Source organism: Mobula hypostoma, chromosome 14 (genome assembly GCF_963921235.1).
Source record: "Mobula hypostoma chromosome 14, sMobHyp1.1, whole genome shotgun sequence".
Classification (NCBI taxonomy): domain Eukaryota; kingdom Metazoa; phylum Chordata; class Chondrichthyes; order Myliobatiformes; family Myliobatidae; genus Mobula; species Mobula hypostoma.
In genome coordinates, this window is record NC_086110.1 from 6,955,344 (window position 1) to 6,976,904 (window position 21,561).

A 21,561-nucleotide genomic window follows, 5' to 3' on the forward strand; every position below is an offset into this window, starting at 1 on the left:
CTGTCTCTGCCTTAAATAGAACTATTGACTTGGCTTCCACTGATCACATTGGCAACGCATTTCACGATTCACCATCCTCTGCCTGAAGAAATTCCTCCATCTCTATTCTAAAGGGTCATCTCTATATTCTGAACCCGTGCTCTTGGATCCTATATTCTCCTGCTGGAAACATCTTCCCACATCCACTCTATCCAGGATCCTGTATTTCCCCACATCCACTCTATCCGAGATCCGATATTCCCCACATCTGCTCTATCCGGGATCCTATATTCCTCTCATCCACTCTATCCGGGATCCTGTATTCCCTACATCCACTCTATCCGGGATCCTGTATTCCCCTCATCCACTCTGTCCGGGATCCTATATTCCCCTCATCCACTCTCTCTGGGATCCCATATTCCCCACATCCACTCTATCCGGGATCCTATATTCCCCACATCCACTCTATCCGGGATCCTATATTCCCCTCATCCACTTTCTCCGGGATCCCATATTCTCCACATCCACTCTATCCGGGATCCTATATTCCCCACATCCACTCTATCCGGGATCCTATATTCCCCTCATCCACTCTATTTGGGATCCCATATTCCCCACATCCACTCTCTCCGGGATCCCATATTCCCCACATCCACTCTATCTGGGATCCTGTATTCCCCTCATCCACTCTATTTGGGATCCTATATTCCTCTCAGCCACTCTATCCAGGCCTTTCTATATCTGGTGGGGTTTCAATGAGATCCTTGCTTTTCATTTTGAACACCATTAAGTACAGGCTCAGAGACATCAAGTGCTGTTCATATTCCCAGGATCCTGGGAACTGTCCCGTATCTTCTCCAGGGCCAGCACATCTTTCCTTAGATATGGGGCCAAATATTGCTCAAAATTGTCCAGAGAATCCTTGGTGACTTATTTCACACATGGATATAGATGAGCTCAATGAGATTTCCCTCCCTCCTTGATGTCAGAGCAGGTTAAAAGGTTGGCACACAATTGTGAGCTGAAGGTCTGTGTTCCATGAGTATAGGGCAGAGGGTACTAAGTGAGACTTACAGGTTAAAACATAAAATAGATGGTGGGGCACCACACAGAACAGCTCAGAAGACCAGAAGAGAGCCTATGAAGTTTGCTTCACTTCCATCAGTGCAGGCAGCTCGAGTCTGAGAACCCCTTCTGAAGCCGACACACATGACAGCTGTCCTTCATTCACCCCACTGGGCTGAAGATTTGGAGCGGCTGGATCTTGTGCTGAAGATTTGGAGCAGCATGGGTTCTGCCTTGTTGAAGGACTAGAAGGTGGTGGGGAGTGGAAGAAACCACTAAACATTCAGCAGATAAGAGAGGGGCATTTAAGAGGCTCTTAGATAGGCCAGGAGGGCATGGACAATGTGCAGGCAGATCTCCCCAGTCTTTGTCTCACCATTTTGGGGGGAAGGGTCTTCTATAGCCATGATGGCTCTAATGTACAAGAGCAAAGCTCAGAGCCAGTCCCAGTTGTGAGAAGAGGTCCAAAGTAACAACTGAGAGATCATCGTAACTCAATCCATGCCTTTGTCAGAGTCAGCAGTGGTGACTGGACTCAGTGTTGTCTGTGTACAGTGATGTTGACTGCCACCATCTACCTCAGGTCTGGAAACACAGCCAGGGAACTTAAAGGTAAAGTGAATAATCCTCTCACCTACCCTTCAAACACCACATAGATCAGCTAATTGGCAACAGGAAAATGGCACGAACCTGAACCCTGCTGCTCACAAGGGCTGTTTCTACTGTGTATCGGGTGTTTTCGGAGTGTGGTTATTCATCTAGAAGAAAAAACAGGTGAGGGGAGGATTGGGGGAGAAAGAGCACAGTTAATGCACAGGACACCTGACAGATACATTTGAAGCCCGAATCAGGGGGCTTTGCTTCAAATCACACCCAACGCTGACGCGACTGAGATGTGACTCAGAAATGGAATACAGTGCGATACTTGTACTATGATGGAGAAGGTCATTCACTCCATCAAGTCTAAGCTATCTCCCAGTACATTCACATCAGCTGTTATTTACCTGACCTCTCTCATATGCCTATCAAATCTCCCCATCTCTCCAGCCACCCAGTTACAAATAGAAACAGGGAAGAGTTAGATTGATCTTAGAGCAGGCTGCAACCTCGGCACAGCGTCGTGAGCTGGAGGGCCTGTACTGTGCTGTAATGTTATATACAGTATTCTAAGTCCTACACTCTGGTCAATTTACAGCGACCGGTTGGCCTACCAACCTGCACATCTCTAGGATTTAGGGACATGGGAGCAAACCAGAGCATCGGGGGGAGAGTGCAAACTCCACGTGTTCAAAATTGAGCTCATGTCACTGGAGCTGAGAAGTTATTAGCACTAACCATCTAGGATTAACAGTAGGCATCCTGTCCCTCTGCCTCTCCATCACCTTCAGCTCCTGGGACCATTCTCTATCCTCCAGAGGTACGGCAATGGCTGACAATGGGATTCCCACCCCACATAACCCCACACCCCCTGCCTTTACCCTTTGTCTGTGGCCTTCCTGGACTGAGATGGAAATGGGAAGCAGCCAATGGGCAATTCTTCTCCTCTGGCTCTATGCAACCCTGGGCATTTGCTCGGTCCTGCCCTTAAGTCTGTTTGCTTTTGACCTCTCCTCACCACAGCCATGTTAAAGGCCTGCACTCCCCACTCCTCACCCAGCTGATTGGGAGAATTGAGGCTCAGGCTTAGAGTGGAGGCATTGGACACTGACATTGACTCTTCAAAGGTCACATTTGAGGGCAGAAGACAGGGTTAATAGCAGTGTGGAGGAACAGCTGGATCTTGGGGTGCACGTCCATAGATCCATCAAATTAACCATGCAAGTTGATAGGATTGTTCAGAAGACGTGTGCTTATATGGTGTGTTGGTTCACTGGGCAGGAGATTGAATTCAAGAGCTGCAAGGTATAGTTGCAACTCTATGAAACGCTGGTTAGACCACACAGAGTACTGTGTTCAGTTCTGGATGCCTCCTTATAGGAAGGATGTGGAAGCTTTAGAGAGGATGCAAAGGAAATTTGTCAGGGTACTGCCTGGATTAGACAGCATGTCTTATTATAAAAGGATGAGCAAGCTTGGACTCTTGCTTTGGATGGAAGGAGAATGAGGGGTGATAAGAGGCATAGATTGAGTGGATAACCAGAGACTTTTCCCCAGCGCAGAAATGGCTAATACCAGGGGGGCATAATCTTAAAGTAATTGGTGGTAAGTGTAACGGGAAAGTCAGAGGTAGGATTTTTACACAGAGAGTGGTGGGTACATGGAATATCCAGTCAGGGGTGGTGGTAGAGGCAGAAACATTCAGGACATTTAAGCGACAGATAGGCACATGGATGATAGAAAACTGAAGGGCAATGTGGGATGGAAAGGTTAAGATCGATCTTAAAGTTGGATAAAAGATCAGCACAACACGTGGGCCGAAGAGCCTGTGCTGTGCTGTTAGGTTCAATGTACTATGTTTGATGTTCTATGTTTATAACAGCAGTGAGCCTGAGGGTACAGGGAAAGTCCTGGAGGAAAGGAGCAGGTGAAGCGCTTCTAAATGTAACAGTCAAGCATTGACTGAAGAAATAAAACAGTCTCACAGGGGGAAAGAGTCACTTAATTTTAGTTCATGCAATGCTTTATGAACCCTACCTTTCATTATCTACCAAAAACAATTTCCTCTGCAAATTGCCCTAATGATGAAAGCTCATCTTAATAGCCGCAGGCTGCAGATTTGACAATCCGTGTGAAGGAGAAATTATGGCCTAACATTTAAATCAGTGGGGAATCATCAAAGGCAGAGATCAGCTCTTTATTAAATACATTTTAAATGTGACTGATATGCCGTGCCGCTGGGTCACAGCGCTCAAAGTGTGAGTAATTTGCAAACACATTGAAGGATTTAAAAGACCCCGTTGAATACCACCCAATTTACTTGCTTGTCTTTGTTCTCCAGTGAAATCAATGAGGGTTCAGGGATGGGGGAAGGGGGAAGTCCAGGCAGTTTTGCGAAGGTTCCATGATGGCCTCGTTGAGGCAGGTACAATAACAACATTTGGGTAACAGCAGTTTAGAGAAATGTTAACAAATGGGACTAGCTTGGCGAAACCATGGTCAGCATGGATGAATTGGGCTGAAGGACCTCTCTCCATTCTGTACTACACCATGACTAGAACACACAAACCTTGGACTCTGAGACAAGGCTGGCATGTAAAGTTGAATCAATGGGAAGGATTGTTGAGTAGGGTACATGTGTAATTCATGTGTCATGGCTGATCTCTGGTGGCCAGGTCATTATTTTTTGTTATTTCACAGTAATTTTACAAATGCATTTGTTTTACGATTCTTGCCATTTTTATGCTATAATTTTGCGAGTTGGTTTTTCAAGGGAAGTATGCTACCAGCTTGAAGCAAATTTAGAACAGACTGAACTCATCAATGAGTGATTATTGTGCAGGCCAAGTTTTTGGTATGTTTAAAGAGGAGGTTGGTAGGTTATTGATTGGCAACAGTATCAAAGGTTACAGGGAGAAGGGAGGAGAATGGAATTGAGAGGAAAATGAATCAGTCATGATGGAATGCCAGAACAGATTCATGGGCCCAAATGGCTTAATTCTGCTCTTATGTCTTACGGTCAAAATGTTCAATGACTCTGAAGGAAGGAGGCAAATGGTTGTGTTGAATTGTTCTCTGATCTTGGGAATTTACTTGCAAATGTTGTGTTACCATACAAGGAGACATCATCTGTGCGCTGTTACTTTCAGGGGAGGCAAAGAGTACATATAGAGCCATGTAAATGAAAATTAATAAAATGAAATTGCAGCTGCAAATTTGAAAGAAATGTTAAATACTAGAGGTTTAATTTGACAGGGGTAAAGTTTGAAGGGCATGTATGAAGCAGGTTGATTACACAGAGAGTGGTAGGCACCTAGACAGTGCTACTAGGGTGGCAGTGGAGGCAAATACTATAGCAGAATTTAAGAAGCAATGAGATAGATACATGGATACAGAATTTAAGAAGCAATCAGAAAGACACATAGACAGTCATGTCACTGAAGCATTATACACTCAGTGACTACATTATTAGGTACACCTGTATACCTGCTTATTAATGCACATATCTAATCATTCTATCATGTGGCAGCAACTCAGTGCATAAAAGCATAGAGACATTGACAAGTGCTTCAGTTGTTATTCAGACCAAACATTAGAATGGGGAAGAAATGTGATCTAATTGACTTTGAATGTAGAATGATTGTTGGTGTATTACAGAGTGGTTTAAATATCCAAGAAACTGCAGATCTCCTGGGATTTTCATGCACAACGGTCTTGAGTTTATCGAGGATGGTGCACAAACAAAACCATTCACTGAGCAACAGTTCTGTGGGCAAGGTGCCTTGTTAATAAGACGGGTCAGAAGATAATGGCCAGACTGGTTCAAGTGGACAGAAAGGCAACAGGAGGTTCCTAATAAAGAGGCCGCTGAGTGCTGAACACATACAAGAGATGTGCAGTTCAAGTTGGCTTCTTGGTTGGCACAAACTAGGTGGGCCAAAGCCTCCTCCTGTTCCCTTTAATTGTGAGCTGACACATTCAGCTGTACTGTCATCCCAATTACGTAACCTTCACCAGGAGCAGAAAGCTCACCAGATGCAAAACAGACTTGCATACCTAGCTTCTTACAGGAACTGTCCAAATAAACAGGATATGACAGTGCTGGTCAGTGTAAGCCTCCCAGCTCCTCACATACAGGTATCTACCTACTGCACACAGCGGCTTCCATGAACTGAGCTGATAGCGTGTGAGCTGCAATGGTTAGCATGACACAATGATACTCCATTGCAACGGCTTGCAGCCAACAATGTAGGATGACTGCATGTGCGTTCTATGGGAATTTAAGGAACAGAAATATGAAACTAGTCAGCAGATGAACTGGGAGCATCAGATTGGATCAGACAGTTCAATGTTTCAAAATGATTGAAAAATTGATTAACAAATATGTCTGGGGTGTCAAAGACATTCTGTCTCCATCCATTGTTCTTTCTTTATTTCTTTTAATACAATACCATTGGTATTGGACTTTGTTTAATATTAGTGAAATATGGACTAGCATTCAGTCCCACAACTCCTCGCTATACAGTCCTCCCTCCTGCTTCAGACAGGTATTCAATGACAACATTTAATCCCTTCACCCACCAGTGCACATGAGGCACAATGTATACTATCTACAACATGGTCGCCTCCCTTACTGATCAGATTCCACAGCTCATGGCCTTTATGTCTCTATTTATCACCCTGCAGCAGCTGCCTCCACCTTCACCCCACCAGGCCCAGCGCCTTTGTTTATGCTTGACTCCATTTATCACCCACCTATCTCTGTCTCCCAATTCCACCATGCTTCATCTGCTTATCATTCTTTACCTGTCCTCAATCCACCAATCACCTACTGGCCCCTGTCTGAGCACCCCTCCTCCCAACTCCTTATGCTGGCTAACATCCCCCTTTACTCTCAGACTTGATGCAGGGTTTTGACCTGAAACATCAACAATTCTTTCCCACCCCTCCCACCATAGATGTCGCTTGATGGTCTGAGTTAGTGAGACATGACTTGCCCCACACAAAGCAATATTGACAGTCCTATCCCTAACTAAGCCCTGGTTTACTAAACACTCAGAAATCATAGCCTTAAGAAACTTCTTCAGTAGCTTCCCTATCACTGATGTGAGACTCACCAGTCTACAGGTTCCAGGATTCTTCCTCTTGAGCAATGCAACAATTTCAGTTTGTTGGCCAGAAGGAACTACAATCAGGGAAAAGGAATGGAGGCGGCCATTTTGTGAGATTGTCCTTGCAGCCATCATTTTGTGAACTGTTTGATGAATTTATTCTTGCTTTATGTAAGCACTTATTCTTGCTTAATCTGAGCAATTCAACTTGGACACAAGAAGCTTCTGCTAAACCTGAGACCATTTTCAGATTTTAAAAACTGTTTTATTGTGTACAAGGGCAGGTCTGCAGAAGTAATCTCGTCAGCTGGACCCTGTGTCTGGATGAGCTGGTTTGACTGATTTGAACCAGAGTCAAAGAGAACAACGTAAGTCACCTAAGGTAGGAAGTTGAAGGCGAAGGCCATAACACAATACAGATTGTGGCCCTGGGCTACATCAAATAGGAATCAGACACAGACCATTCAGATGACATCGGGCTAATGGAATTGAAACATCACAGATTGACCTGATAAGAAAAAGTATAAAAATAGAGGATTTTGGGAGCTCAAGCAGCAACAACTCTCCAAAGACCTACCATTGTGGATGTGGAGAACCCCATGTCGGACATTGGAGATTACATCAGGACTAGGAGGAATGCCTGGCCAGCGTAGACACTTTTTCCCTGGTAGTATATTTTCCCTTCATTGACAGTTTATGGAGAGACTGGGAAACGTAGTAGGTGTGCACACAGGTATTGAGCTGTGAAAATTCACGTGTTTGTGAACTGAGTTAATAAAGGTACTTGCCAGAAATTGGAGTCTCTTTGTGCCTAACTGATCATTCTAGCTGGATAAACCTCTCTGCTGAGTCAGCGGGAGTCTTGAGTCGGGCCACGTTGGTGAGGTACAGAGCGATCTGGAGCTGGATGATGAGCCCAGGATGAAGAATTTGGGTAAGTCTGCAAATTCAGAGGACTTGAATTGTTTTTTTGCAGGGGAATCCTCCAGGAATATCTATTAGGGAAATGGCCACAATACAGGAAGTATGCTGATCACACCAGTGGTACAGGGAAAACCGCTGGGGAAGCTCTTGGGAAAGTTGTCAGACAAGGAGTTTGAATAATTACAGATGCCAGTGGTTGTTATGTTTTGTAACTCCAAAAACTAATTAAAAGAAACACACAGAAGGCACGATGAATTAGTCTGCTTAGTTTTCACTCCTTTTCTTTAGTGACGTGCTCACATATGACATGGTGACATAATGACGTGTGCCATTCATGTACCTTTACATATAACCCATAATGAATTACGTAAACTAAGAATGCTTAATCAAACAATATATTTACATTACTCAAATGTTACTGAAATATTAAATACACCAGAGTAGCTGTTGGCTGTTTAATTGAGGATTGGATAGAATATCAGCAGAAAATTAAAATAGAACGAGAAAAATCAGACAAGGAAAACACTGAATATCAATTGAAAGCTAAAGCAAAATGGGACATATTAGAAAAGGAAAACCTAGAACATCAGCAGAAAGATGCAGCAGAACAGGAGGCTCCGTGATGTGGTAGAATACCTTACAGAGAAACCTATTGATTTACAGGGGCAGAGAATACATACTCTATGTACCAGTTTCAGTTACAGTGTGACAGCTGGTTAAAGAAACGAGTAAACAAGAAGAAGAAGACCAAATCACTGAGAATGAAGTGGAAAGAGTGCAGTGATTTAAAGGTGGCTATGAAAGTGATACAGAAATTAATGCATGAAAAGAAACATAACACTGGAGATCATATGAAGTGTTTAAAGCAGATACAAGAGCTGTAGGGCCAACTTGCTGCACAGAGAGAAGTAATATGTGCTTTGGGATCTGAGAGAGAGGAAAAGGATGAATATGGACATATGGCTTAGAATGATTGAGCAGATAAGGTGCGACCAGATACTGTTACGATGGGGAGCTAGCACTTGAGGATCCCTCGCTGACATACAACCAAAAGGAGCCAGTGCAGGAAGTCAAAAGCAGAATATAACATACACTTCCCATTCAGGGTGCAGAAGCTGAGGGATATTGCAAAGGATGTCAGGACATATATGCCCAGGAATGATCCTAGGGAACTGTTCCAGGCATTAGTTACCAGACAGTAATATATGGTCTGGATGATGCTGAGGAAAGGAGATCCATTATAACGTACCTTCCGCTCTGCTAGAAACATGGCAACACACTGGGGGATCAAATGAGGAGTTAAAGGGTGCGATATTGACTGTTATGATTAATAACAGTGGGAACTCAATGGATGAATTATATAAAGGTTACCAGAGGAAAGGAGAACTCCTCACTGCATTTGCATTCCATTGGTGGCTGGTGTTCCAAGGGGTGTATGGATTAACATAGGATTGAGATCATTTAGAACCAGAACCCAGAGAGATGAGATTGCTGTGGCTGTGACGAGGATCTTCATGTCCTCTCCAGGAACCTGCGAGGCTCCAGAGGACTATTATGTTCAGTTCTGGTCACCCACCTAAAAGATATAGAAACCTAGAAAACCTACATCACAATACAGGCCCTTTGGCCCACAATGCTGTGCCGAACATGTACTTACTTTAGAAATTACCTAGGATTACCCGTATTGATAAGACTGAAAAATTACAGAGAATATTTACAAGGATGTTGCTGGGACGCGAGGCCCTGAGTTGTAGAGAATATGTTGGGACTTCATTCCCTGGAGTGTAGGAGAATGGGGGGAGATTCCATAGAGGTATACAAAATTATGAGGGGTATAGATTGGGTAAATGCAAGCAGACTTTTTCCACTGAGGTTGGATGAGACTAGAACTAGGGGTCATGGGTTAAAGGTGAATGGTGTAATATTTAAGGGGAACCTGAGGGGAAATTTCTTCACTCAGAAGGTGGTGAGACTGTGGAATGGTAGCTGCGGGTTTGATCACAATATTTAAGAGGTGTTTGGGTAAGTACAGGGATGGGAGATGTATGAAGGACTGTGGTCAGATATGCAGTGATGGAGCTAGGCAGAATAATAGTGTAACATGGACTAGATGGGCCAATGGCCTGTTTCAATGCTCTCTCTATGAAGCTATGACTTTAAGGATTGAAGGGACCTTTACAGGGGGAAGTTCTGGTTGGGCAATAAATGCTGTTCTTATTAGTGATGGCAAGTTTAAAGAATGTGACAGGGTAAGAGCCAGTATCAATTTGAGCATGAACCTTTACACTTGATCTCGACTTTTACAACAGTACACACAAAACCACTCTTACCAGGTCATCTGTGCCTTCCTCGTCGAAGTCATCCTCCACGCCCTCACCCTCCTCAAGAATCTCATCTCCTTCCAGCTCCCCGCCATCCAGTGTCTCCCCCTCAGTCTGTTCGTCAGCTGTGGCATCGTCTGCGATGTCTGCCGTCTCCTCACCAGAGCTACGGTTTGGCGTTGCGGTGACCTCAGCCTTTAGCTCTGCAAAATGACAGGAGTTACAACTGGATTTCCAGTCTCTGGGTTGGCTGAAATGCACTGCAGGGACTGGCCACACTGCCCAGCAAGTTCCTTTCTCAGACTTCCAGCACCACCATTGTCAAGCAGACACATCCACAATTTAATCTTCAGACAAGGTTGGGAGCCGGACAGCTATTATATGATGTTGTTGTGGTGAAGAAAGTCAACTCGCAATGCCGAGGATTAGAGTTTATAATAATGAGGGTGGGACTCATTGATGCCCATTGAATATTGAAAGGCCTAGACAGTGAATGTGCAGAAGATATATCCTAGAGTGGGGAGTCTAGGAGCAGAGGGCACAATCTCAGAATACAATGAAGTCCCTTTAGTACAGAGATGAGGAGGAATTTCTTAGCCAGTGGGTGGCAAATCTGTGGAATTCATTGCCATAGATGGCCATGGAGGCCAAGTCATTAGGAATATTTAAATCAAAGGTTGTTTGTGGACTTCTGTTGGTCGAAGTTGACCAGGAAAATAGGTTGATAGCTTCTTGATTAGTAAGAGTGTCAACAGTTATGGGAGAAAGCAGGAGAGTGGGGTTGGGAGGGATAATTAATCAGCCATGATGCAATGGCAGAGCAGACTCGATGGACTGAATGACCTGATTCTGCTCCTATGTCTTTGAGAGGTCATTGAGAGGTTTGGACTTACCCCACTGTAAAGATGTGAGGGAGTCCTCACCAGCCACTGCTACATGGAAATACCAAGAACCACTGCATCAGAGAGTAACAGAGAACAGAAACGGGGCTTCCAGGTCACCATTATACTTCACTGCATTAATGTCATTTTACTCTCTGCACATTGCCATCCACTCTCCTCAGACTCTAACCACACAAGGGGCAATTTACAGCAGGCAGTTTCCCTACCAACGTTTGGGACTTGTGAGGAAACTGTAGAATCCAGGAGGAAACCCACATTGTCACAGGGCGAATGTGCAAACTCCCTACAGCCAACATCCGAGGTCAGGACTGAACCCTGGAATCAGGTGCGGCGAGGCAGCAGCTGTACTAGCTTCACCAGTCATAGAAAAGCTTTCTATTTCTGCAATGACTCTCTCCTACTTTGATCTACAGTACTGTGCAAAAGTCTTAGGCACATATATAAAGTTAGGGTGCCCGAAGACCTTTGCACTGTGTACTGTTGCCACACAAAAAAAGACAAATTTCACAACATCTGTGAGTGATGACAAACCTGATTCTGATGTGGGTCTCTGTTGTGGATCGAGAGTGGGAAGGGGGCAGGGAGAGGGGAATCATGGTTGGGGAAGAGGGAAGGGAGAGGGGAGGGAGCAGGAAGCACCAGAGAGACATTCTGTAATGATCAATAAACCAATTGTTTGGAATCAAATGATCTTGCCTGGTGTCTCAGGGCTGAGTCAGTCTGCACCCATGCCACCCTTTACCAGTGGCACAGCTTCACTGCCACCCGTCCCACAACCCTCCCGTGGCACTCCATCCTCATCATTCCCAACATCCTTTGCTCATGCCGGAATTACAAACTCTCTCTCTACTCCACGTTCACAAATGCAGTACTGTGCAAAAGCCTTGTGCACCCCAGCGATATATACTGAATGTGCCTAAGACTTTTGCACTTCTGCCCCTTTTCTTTCTTATGCACTCGTTCTGTCTCTCCATAATGGCAGCCATGTTACCTCAACAACATCATGTGGTCACAAGATGCACACTCTCACTTGATTTTGATACTGATGTTTCACGTACTGTATATTCTTAAATGGTACAATTGTATTTATAAGACATGAACCCTACGTACATTGATCCAAAGAAAAGTCTTCATAGTATTTAACCGGGGGAAGGTGAATTATGATACTACTGGATAGGAACCAGGGAGTGTAAATTGGGAACAGATGTACTCAGGGAAATGCACAGCGGAAATGTGGAGGTCGCTTATGAAGCACCTGCGGAAGTAGATGGAGGGTATTCTGCTGGACGTTGGTGACCAGTAGTGTTCCTCAGGGATCTGTCACTGGACACATACTCTTTGTAACTCTTATAAGTGTCTTGGATAAGGAAGTGGAAGGGTAGGTTAGTAAGTCTGCAGGTGACACAGAAGATGGAGTTATGTAAAGTGTGGAGGGTTGTTTTAGGTTGCCACTAGATACTGACAGGATGCAGAGCTGTACTGAGAAGTGAAGATGGAGCTCAAGCCAGAAAAGTATGAAGTGATTCACTTTGGAAGGTCAAATTTGAAGGCAGGGTTAATTCAGGATTCTTGGCAGTGTGGAAGAACAGAGAGATCTTGGGATCTACATCCACAGATCCCTCAATATTGCTGTGCAAGTTGATAGGGTTGTTAAGAAGGCATATGGTGTGTTGATCTTCATTAGGTAGGGGATTGAGTTCAAGAGCCCTGAGATAATGTTGCAGCTTTATAAAACCCTTGACAGACTATACTTGAAATATTGTGTTCAGTTCTGTTTGCCTCATCACAGGAAGGAAGTGCAGGCTTTTGAGAGGATGCAGAGATTTACCAGGATATTGCCTGGACTAGAGAGCATGTCTTATGTGGATAGTTTGAGTGAGTTATGGCTTTTCTCTTTGAAGTGAAGGAAAAGGAACGGTGATATGATAGAGGTGTACAAGATGATAAGAGATGATAGATCAAGTGGGTAACCAGAGACTTTTTCCCAGGGTGAAAATGACAAACATAAGGGTGATTGGAGAAAAATACAGGGGGGGGATGTCTGAGGTAAGTTCTTGAAAAGGAGAGTGACGGGTTTGTAGAGTGTCCTACCAGTGGTGGTGCGGAAGCAGATACATTAGAGGCAATTAAGAAACACTTTGGCACATGAATAAGAGAAAAATTGAGAAGTATGTAGGAGGGAAGAGGGAGATTGATCTTAGAGGGTTGAAAGGTAGGCACAACATTGTGGGTCAAAGGGCTTGTACTGTTCTCTAGTGTTCGAAGTTCTACGCACAAGGTCAGGATTGAAACAGACTCTCTTGCACTATGACTAATTATCCCCCGTAGCCTATCCTACTGCTCACCTCCTCCCAGACACTACCATCAACATACACAGAAGGGGCAATTTGCAATCGCCAGCTGACCTACCAATCCGCCTGTCTTTGGGAGGTGAAATGAGACTCCAGCACTGGAACACAACATTTGCAGAACGGCCTTCAGAAAGTGCTTGTCATTGGTGCATTGTGGAAATTAAACATGTTATCAAAAATCTTAGCAAACTTCTATAGATGTGTGGTGGAAAGTGCGCTGACTGGCTGCATTATGGCCTGGTATGGGAATATCAATACCTTTTATTGTAAAGTACTACAAAAGGTAGTGGATTCGGCCCAGTACATCGCGGGTAAAACCCTCCCAACCATTGAGCACATCTACATGAAACACTGTTGGTAGGAAAACAGCATCTATCATCAAAAATCCTCACCACCCAGCCCATGCTCTTTTCTCATTGCTACCATCGTGTAGAAGGTACAAGTACCTCAGGACTCACAGCACGAGGTTCAAGAACAATTACTACTCCTTAATCATTAGGCTCTTGAACAAAAGTGGATAACTACACTCATTTAAGGACTCTTTTTTTCTTGTTATTTCATGCATGTTATTCTCTGTTATCAACTTATCGTTATGTGTATTTCTATCTGCATTTGCACAGTTTGATGTCCATTGAACCTGTTTACAGTTACTCTTCTATAGACTTGCTGAGTATGCCCACAGAAAAAGAATCTCAGGGTTGTATGTTGGACATGTATGTACTCTGATAATAAATTTACTTTGAACTTTGAACAACTTGCATGGTCCAGGAGGAACATCACTGCATGGGTAGACAGGGAGACTAAGAAGCAGAAATCTTTAAGTGTTAAAATCAAACCTGCATCCACCACTTGTGCTGGCTGCTCGCTCCACACTCTCAATGCCCTCTGAGTGAAGAAGCTCTCCTTCAGGTTCCCTTAAGCATTTCATCTGTCATCTGTCATCCTAACCTATGACCTTCAGTTCTGGTCTCACCCAACCTCTGCGGAAAAAGCCTGCTTGCATTAACCATTTCTGTATCCCTCATAACTTTATATACCATCAAATCTTCCAGATCCCACTGCAAATTTTGATAGCCTTCCCAGTTGTCCACCACACTACCAAACTTGGTGCCATCGTAAATTTGCTAGTCTGGTTTACCACATTATCATACAAATCATTAATATAGACGATTGACAATAACAAACCTAGCACACCACTAGTCACAGGCCTCCAGTCAGAGAGGCAACCATCTATTACCACTCTCTGCCTTCTCCTGTTAAACTAGTGTTGAATCTAATTTACTCTTCATCCTGAAAGGGAAGAAACTGAACCTTCTGAACCAGTTTCTCATGCGGGACCTTGTCAAAGGCCTTGTTGAAGTCTATGTACACAACGTCCACTGTCTTTCCTTCAGAAACTTTCCTAGTAACCTACTCAGAATATCCTTAAGGTTGGTCAGACACGACCTACCATGCAAAAACCCAAAGTGACTATCCCTAATTAGGCCTTGTATATCTAAAAACTCGTATATCTGATCCCTTAGAGTAACTTTCAATAATTTACCCATTACTGACATCAGGCTCACTGGCCTATAATTTTATGACTCATTCTCAGAAGCTTTCTTGAACAACAGAACAACATTAGCTATACTCCAATCCTCCAGCACCTCACCCGTGGTTAAGGATGTTTTAGATATCTCTGCCAGAACCTTTGCAATTTCTATACGAGATTTAATGGGATATCTTGTTAGGTTCTTGGGCTTATCCTCCTAATTTGCCTCAAATCAGCAAGCACCTCCTCTTCTGTAATCTCGGTACGGTCCATGACCTCACTACTCTATACTGAGTATTAGAATAACTTGTATGTAGTGCCCCAACAAATGAAGGCAAACTTGGCAGACATCTTCCTTAATACCTAACCCATTTGCAAGACCACTTTCAGGGAACTATGCAGATCGAGGCACGACTGCACAGACGCGTGAACGTCAGCGAGTTAAATTGGTTGGAAGAATTTAAATGGGGAGCATTTTTTCTTCAGCAGTTTGATCGAGGCATGACTACGTAGGCGCGTGGATGTCAGCGAGTTAGACTGGAGGGAAGAATTCAAAAGGACAGCGTTTTTTCTTCAGTGGTTTGATAGAGGCATGACTGCGCAGGTCGTGGATGTCAGCGAGTTAGACCAGCGGGAAGAATTTAAAAAGAAGACAGCTTTATAGAGCGGGCAACAGAGTAGAGGGAGACAGAGCAGGAGGGCTTTGGCTCAATGGGGCTTCGGTGATAATGGGTCGAGGCGAGGTAAGTTACTTGTGAATAATAGGAATTGGAAGTATTTCTGCAAGGCCGGTGTTCTGTACTGACTGTCATATGTGGGATGTCCGGGAGACTCGCAGCCTCCAGGACGGCCACATCTGCCGCAGGTGTGTTGAGCTGCAGCTCCTTAGGGACCGGTTTACGGAACTGGAGATGCAGTTCGATGACCTTTGTCTGGTCAGGGAGGGTGAGGAGGTGATAGAGAGGAGTTATAGGCAGGTAGTCACACTGGGGGCTCAGAAGACTGATGAGTGGGTAACAGTCAGGAGAGGGAAGGACAGGAGTCAGAGGCTAGAGAGCACCCTTAACAAAATGTACACCTGCTTGAGTACTGTTGGGTGGGATGACCTGCCTGGGGGAAGCAACAGTGGCTGTGCCTCTGGCACAGAGTCTGGCCCTGTGGCTCAGAAGGGTAGGGAAAGGAAGAGGATGGCAGCGTAATAGGGGACTCTATAGTTAGGGGGTCAGACAGGCGATTCTGTGGACGCAGGAAAGAAACATGGATGGTAGTTTGCCTCCCCGGTGCCAGGGTCCAGGATGTTTCTGATCACGCCCACAATATCCTGAAGTGGGAAGGTGACTAGCCAGAGGTGGTGGTACATATTGGTACCAATGGCATAGACAGAAAAAGGAAGGAGGTTCTGAAAACAGACTACAGGGAGTTAAGAAAGAAGCTGAGAAGCAGAACCTCAAAGGTAGTAATTTTGGGATTATTGCCTGTGCCACATGACAATGAGTACAGGAGTAGAGTGAGATGGAGGATAAATGCGTGGCTGACGGATTGGAGCGGGGGGCAGGGATTCAGATTTCTGGATCACTGGGACCTCTTTGGGGGCAGGCGTGTCCTGTACAAAAAGGATAGGTTGCACTTGAATCCGCGGGAGACCAATATCCTGGCGGGGAGGTTTGCTAAGGTTATTGGAGAGAGTTTAAACTAGAGTTGCTAGGGGGTGGGAACCGAACTGAAGAGATGGAAGAAGGGGTGTTTGGCTCACAAATTGAGGAAGTTTGTACACAGTGTGAGAGGGAGGAGAGACAGGTGATAGAAAAGGGATATGCTGAGACTGATGGTTTGAGATGTGTCTATTTTAATGCAAGGAGTATTATGAACAAAGCGGATGAGCTTAGAGTGTGGATCAGCACTTGCAGCTATGATGTTGTGGCCATTACAGAGACTTGGATGGCTCAGGGGCAGGAATGGCTACTTAGAGTGCCAGGCTTTAGATGTTGGAGGAAGGACAGGGAGGGAGGCAAAAGAGGTGGGGGCGTGGCACTGCTGATCAGAGATAGTGTCACGGCTGCAGAAAAGGAGGAAGTCATGGAGGGATTGTCTACTGAGTCTCTGTGGGCTGAAGTTAGAAACAGGAAAGGGTCAATAACTCTACTGGGTGTTTTTTATAGACCACCCAATAGTAACAAGGACATCGATGAGCAGACAGGGAGACAGATTCTGGAAAGGTGTAATAATAACAAGGTTGTCGTGGTGGGAGATTTTCATTTCCCCAATATTGATTGGCATCTCCCTGGAGCAAGGGGTTTAGATGGGGTGGAGTTTGTTAGCTGTGTTCAGGAAGGTTTCCTGGCACAATATGTAGATAACCCTACAAGAGGAGAGACTGTACTTGATTTGGTATTGGGAAATGAACCTGGTCAGGTGTCAGATCTTTCAGTGGGAGAGCATTTTAGAGATAGCGATCACAATTCTATCTCCTTTACCATTGCATTGGAGTGGGATAGAAACAGACAAGTTAGGAAGAAGTTTAATTGGAGTAAGGGGAAATATAAAGCTATTAGGCAAGATCTTGGAAGCATAAACTGGGGACAGATGTTCTCAGGGAAATGTACTGCAGAAATGTGGCAAATGTTCAGGGGATATTTGCGTGGCATTCTGCATAGGTACGTTCCAATGAGACAGGGAAAGGATGGTAGGGTACATGAACCGTGGTGTACAAAGGCAGCTGAAAATCTAGTCAAGAAGAAAAGAAAAGCTTATGAAAGGTTAAAAAAACTAGGTAATGATGGAGATCTAGAAAATTATAAGGCTCGCAGGAAGGAGCTTAAGAATGAAATTAGGAGAGCCAGAAGGGTCCATGAGAAGGCCTTGGCGAGCAGGATTAAGGAAAACCCCAAGGTATTCTACAAGTATGTGAAGAGCAAGAGGATGAGACGTGAAAGAATAGGACCAATCAAGTACGACAGTGCAAAAGTGTGTATGGAACCGGAGGAGATAGCAGAGGTACTTAATGAATACTTTGCTTCAGTATTCCCTATGGAAAAGGACCTTGGCAATTGTAGGGATGACTTACAGCGGACTGAAAAGCTTGAGCATATAGACATTAAGAAAGAGGATGTGTTGGAGCTTTTGGAAATCATAAAGTTGGATAAGTCACAGGGACCGGATGAGATATATCCTAGGCTATTGTGGGAAGTGAGGGAGGAGATTGCTGAGCCTCTGGCAATGAGCTTTGCATCATCAATGGGGACGGGAGAAGTTCCGGTGTCATGGTCCCGTCTGGCTGTCCCCCATCTCGCTCCTATCTCCTTGATTATGCCTTAATTCCAGTCATTAGATTCTTAATTGCTGCTAGTTCACTTAATTACAGCACACCTGGTTTCCATCAGAGACTGCAGGATAAGAACTCTGGCATCACAACCACGGGTCGCCAGTTCGTTGGTCTATTCCCGTGTGATAACTTTGTTTCCCGACCGCTTAGTTCTAAGTTCAGCTCTAGTTTCAAGTTATTCTATGAAAACCCCATCTCCATGTCAAGACCCTATATTAGAGCTCCGTGTCAAGATTCCTCCTGGTTATCTGTTCCATGTTTGCGACTGTGCAAGCACCTCCCAACCGTATCTCTGTGCCTGTGTCCTGCACTTGGGTTCGCCCCCAGTCACTCCTTGTAACATCCGGAGGATTGGAGGGTTGCAGATGTTGTTCCTTTATTCAAGAAACGGAGTAGGGATAGCCCAAGAAATTATAGACCAATGAGTCTTACTTCAGTGGTTGGTAAGTTGATGGAGAAGATCCTGAGAGGCAGGATTTATGAACATCTGGAGAGGCATAGTATGATAAGGAATAGTCTGCATGGCTTTGACAAAGGCAGTCGTGCCTTATGAGCCTAATTGAACTTTTTGAAAATGTGACTAAACTCATTGATGAAGGTAGAGCAGTAGATATAGTGTGTATGGATTCAGCAAGGCATTTGATAAGATACCTCATGCAAGGCTTATTGAGAAAGTAAGGAGGCATGGGATCCAAGGGGACCTTGCTTTGTGGATCCAGAACTGGCTTGCCCACGGAAGGCAAAGAGTGGTTGCAGACGGGTCATATTCTGCATGGAGGTCGGTGACCAGTGGTGTGCCTCAGGGATCTGATTGGGACCCTTCTCTTCGTGATTTTTATCAATGACCTGGATGAAGAAGTGGAGGGATGGGTTAGTAAGTTTGTTGATGACACAAAGTTTGGGGGTGTTGAGGATATGTAGAGGGCTGTCAGAGGTTACAGCAGGACATCAATAGGATGCAAAACTGGGCTGAGAAGTGGCAGACGGAGTTCAACCCAGATCAGTGTGAGGTGGTTCACTTTGGTTGGTCAAATATGATGGCAGAATATAGTATTAATGTTAAGAGTCTTGGCAGTGTGGAGGATCAGAGGGATGTTGGGGTTTGAGTCTATAGGATGCTCAAAGCAGCTGCGCAGATTGACTCTGTGGTTAAGAAGGAATACAGTGTATTGACCTTCATCAATCGTGGAATTGAATTTAGGAGCCGAGAGGTAATGTTGCAGCTATATAGGACCCCGGTCAGACCTCACTTGGAGTACTGTGCTCAGTTCTGATCGCCTCACTACAGGAAGGATGTGGAAATCACAGAAAGGGTGCAGAGGAGAATTACAGGGATGTTGCCTAGATTGGGGACAATTCAATAGGTTGAGTGAACTCGGCCTCTTCTCCTTGAGCGATGGAGGATGAGAGGTGTATAAGATGAGAGGCATTGATCGTGTGGATAGTCAGAGGCGTTTTCCTAGGGCTGAAATGGCTAACACGAGAGGGCACAGTTTTAAGGTGCTTGGATGTAGGTATAGAGGAGATGTCAGGAGTAAGTTTTTTTACGCAGAGAGTGGTGAGTGTGTGGAATGAGCTACTGGTGATGTTGGTGGAGGTGGATACAACAGAATCTTTTAAGAGACTCCTGGACAGGTACATGGAGCTTAGAAAAGTAGAGGGCTATGAGTAACCCTAGGTAATTTCTAAGTAAGTACATGTTTGGTACAGCATTGTGGGCTGAAGGGCCTGTATTGTGCTGTAGGTTTTCTATTTTCTATGCTTCTTTGAACACCAAGAACCTTCTGTACATCAACATTACCATCCAAGGCATACGTTCCCTTTGTACTTCAAGCCCTAAAGTGCAACCTCACATGTGCTCTTATTAAACTCCACCTACCATTTCTTTGGCTTTTGTATAAATAATCAACTGATCAGTCTGTTGTATCCTTAACAGAAATGGTCCATACTAAGGGAGAATCTAGGAACAGAGGGCACAGCGTCAGATTCTAAGGGCGTCCCTCTTGAACAGAGATGAGGAGGGATTTATTTCACTGGAGGGGGGTGAATCTGTGGAATTCATTGCCACAGACGGCTGTAGAGATCTCTGCATTGGGTATGTTTAAAGCAGAGGTTGATAGAGGTAATTGGGTTCTTGATTAGTAAAGGCATCAAAAGTTACAGGAAGAAGGCAGAGGAATGGGGTTGAGAGGGAGTATCATTCAACCATGATGAAAAGGCAGACTCGATGGGCTGAATGGCTGAATTCTGCTCCTATGTCTTATGGTCTAAGAAGAGAACAGAGTCTAGATATGTCTTTGAGGCAGAACAAGGATAGTACAGCATTGGCACACCGGGGGAGGAGCCGCTCACTTGACTGGCGAACTGGGCAGAGTTTGCCGAAGATGCAGAAAACCTTTGATTCCAGCTGGCAGCTTGGTGGCTCACCCATCAGGGGGTCATGAGGGGTTCACGCTGTAGATCCAAGCTATCAATAGGTTCCAGGAGCAGGTGTGCCATTGGTCAACCCCTTAGAACATGAAAAGTAAATCCTAATGAATTTAGAGTGCAGCCATTCAGCGATCAATACAGGCTCGGAGGACAGTGAGAGTTCCCAAACTGAGACTTCTTGATCAAGTAACGTCGATGCAGTGCCCATAACTCAGTGCTCAGCAAGTCTGATCCAGTATTGAACTCCACTGGGAAATAGGTTTAAATATTTAAATTGTAATTTTGTTGCTTTCGGCAACTGGAACAGATTTAGAGAGTTACATATGTGCATCGGCGTGAATGAAAGAAAGATGAGCCTTATTTGTCACATCTACATTAAAATGTACAGTAAAATGCATCGTTTATTTTGTATCACACCAATGAGAATTATGCAAGTGCCGTCACACTTCCAGCATCAGCAACTCACTGAAGCTAAGCTGTACGTCTCTGGAATGTGGGAGGAAACCGCATCATCCAGGAAAGCCACACGATCATGGGGCGAACGCACGAACTGTTTATAGACAGTGGTGTGAATTCAAACCTGAACAGCAATCGCTGTCTGTCACTGTAAAGTGTTGGCTAACCATTACCTTACTGCTCAGCCCTAAAGAGGGAGATCCTCTTGCTGAGAATTCGATAGTGGAGCATTATTTAATTTGGCTGAAAGTACACTTCTCTCTATAAAATGACTTCTTTTATATCCCATATGTGTTGTTACTGACTCTTCTCCGTGGATTGTCACCTTGTCGTGGTGGAGAAGCTTGTGTGGTCCTGTGATCCCGAGAGCGATGCCGTCTGGAGCTGTGCTCCTGGTAGGGTTCCCCACGGCGGTAAGGTCGAGGGTGAGGTCCCTGACAAAGAACAATCCAACCAAGACCTCAACGGTGGAACAGGCGGACGAAGTTACTTCGAACTCAACGGCTGTGAAGGCGGATGAGGGCTGCAACAAATCCATCAGCTCCAATCGTCGTGGTTTCCATGCCATTGGA

The 21,561-nt window shown here is 44.8% G+C and overlaps 1 protein-coding gene across 2 annotated transcripts in view; it reads right to left on the reverse strand.

Moving 5' to 3' along the window:
* LOC134356075 (RNA-binding Raly-like protein) overlaps positions 1-21,561 on the reverse strand; it is a 1,565,186-nt gene that overhangs the window by 89,621 nt on the left and 1,454,004 nt on the right. The window contains exons 9-10 of one of the 2 annotated variants that reach the window (XM_063066636.1): positions 10,007-10,200; positions 1,735-1,802 (exon numbers count right to left, since the gene is read on the reverse strand). In XM_063066636.1, the coding sequence (XP_062922706.1) occupies positions 1,764-1,802; positions 10,007-10,200 (233 nt within the window). In that variant the 3' untranslated portion in view covers positions 1,735-1,763. The remainder of the gene's footprint in view (positions 1-1,734; positions 1,803-10,006; positions 10,201-21,561) is intronic. The other variant, XM_063066635.1, reaches the window with a different exon arrangement.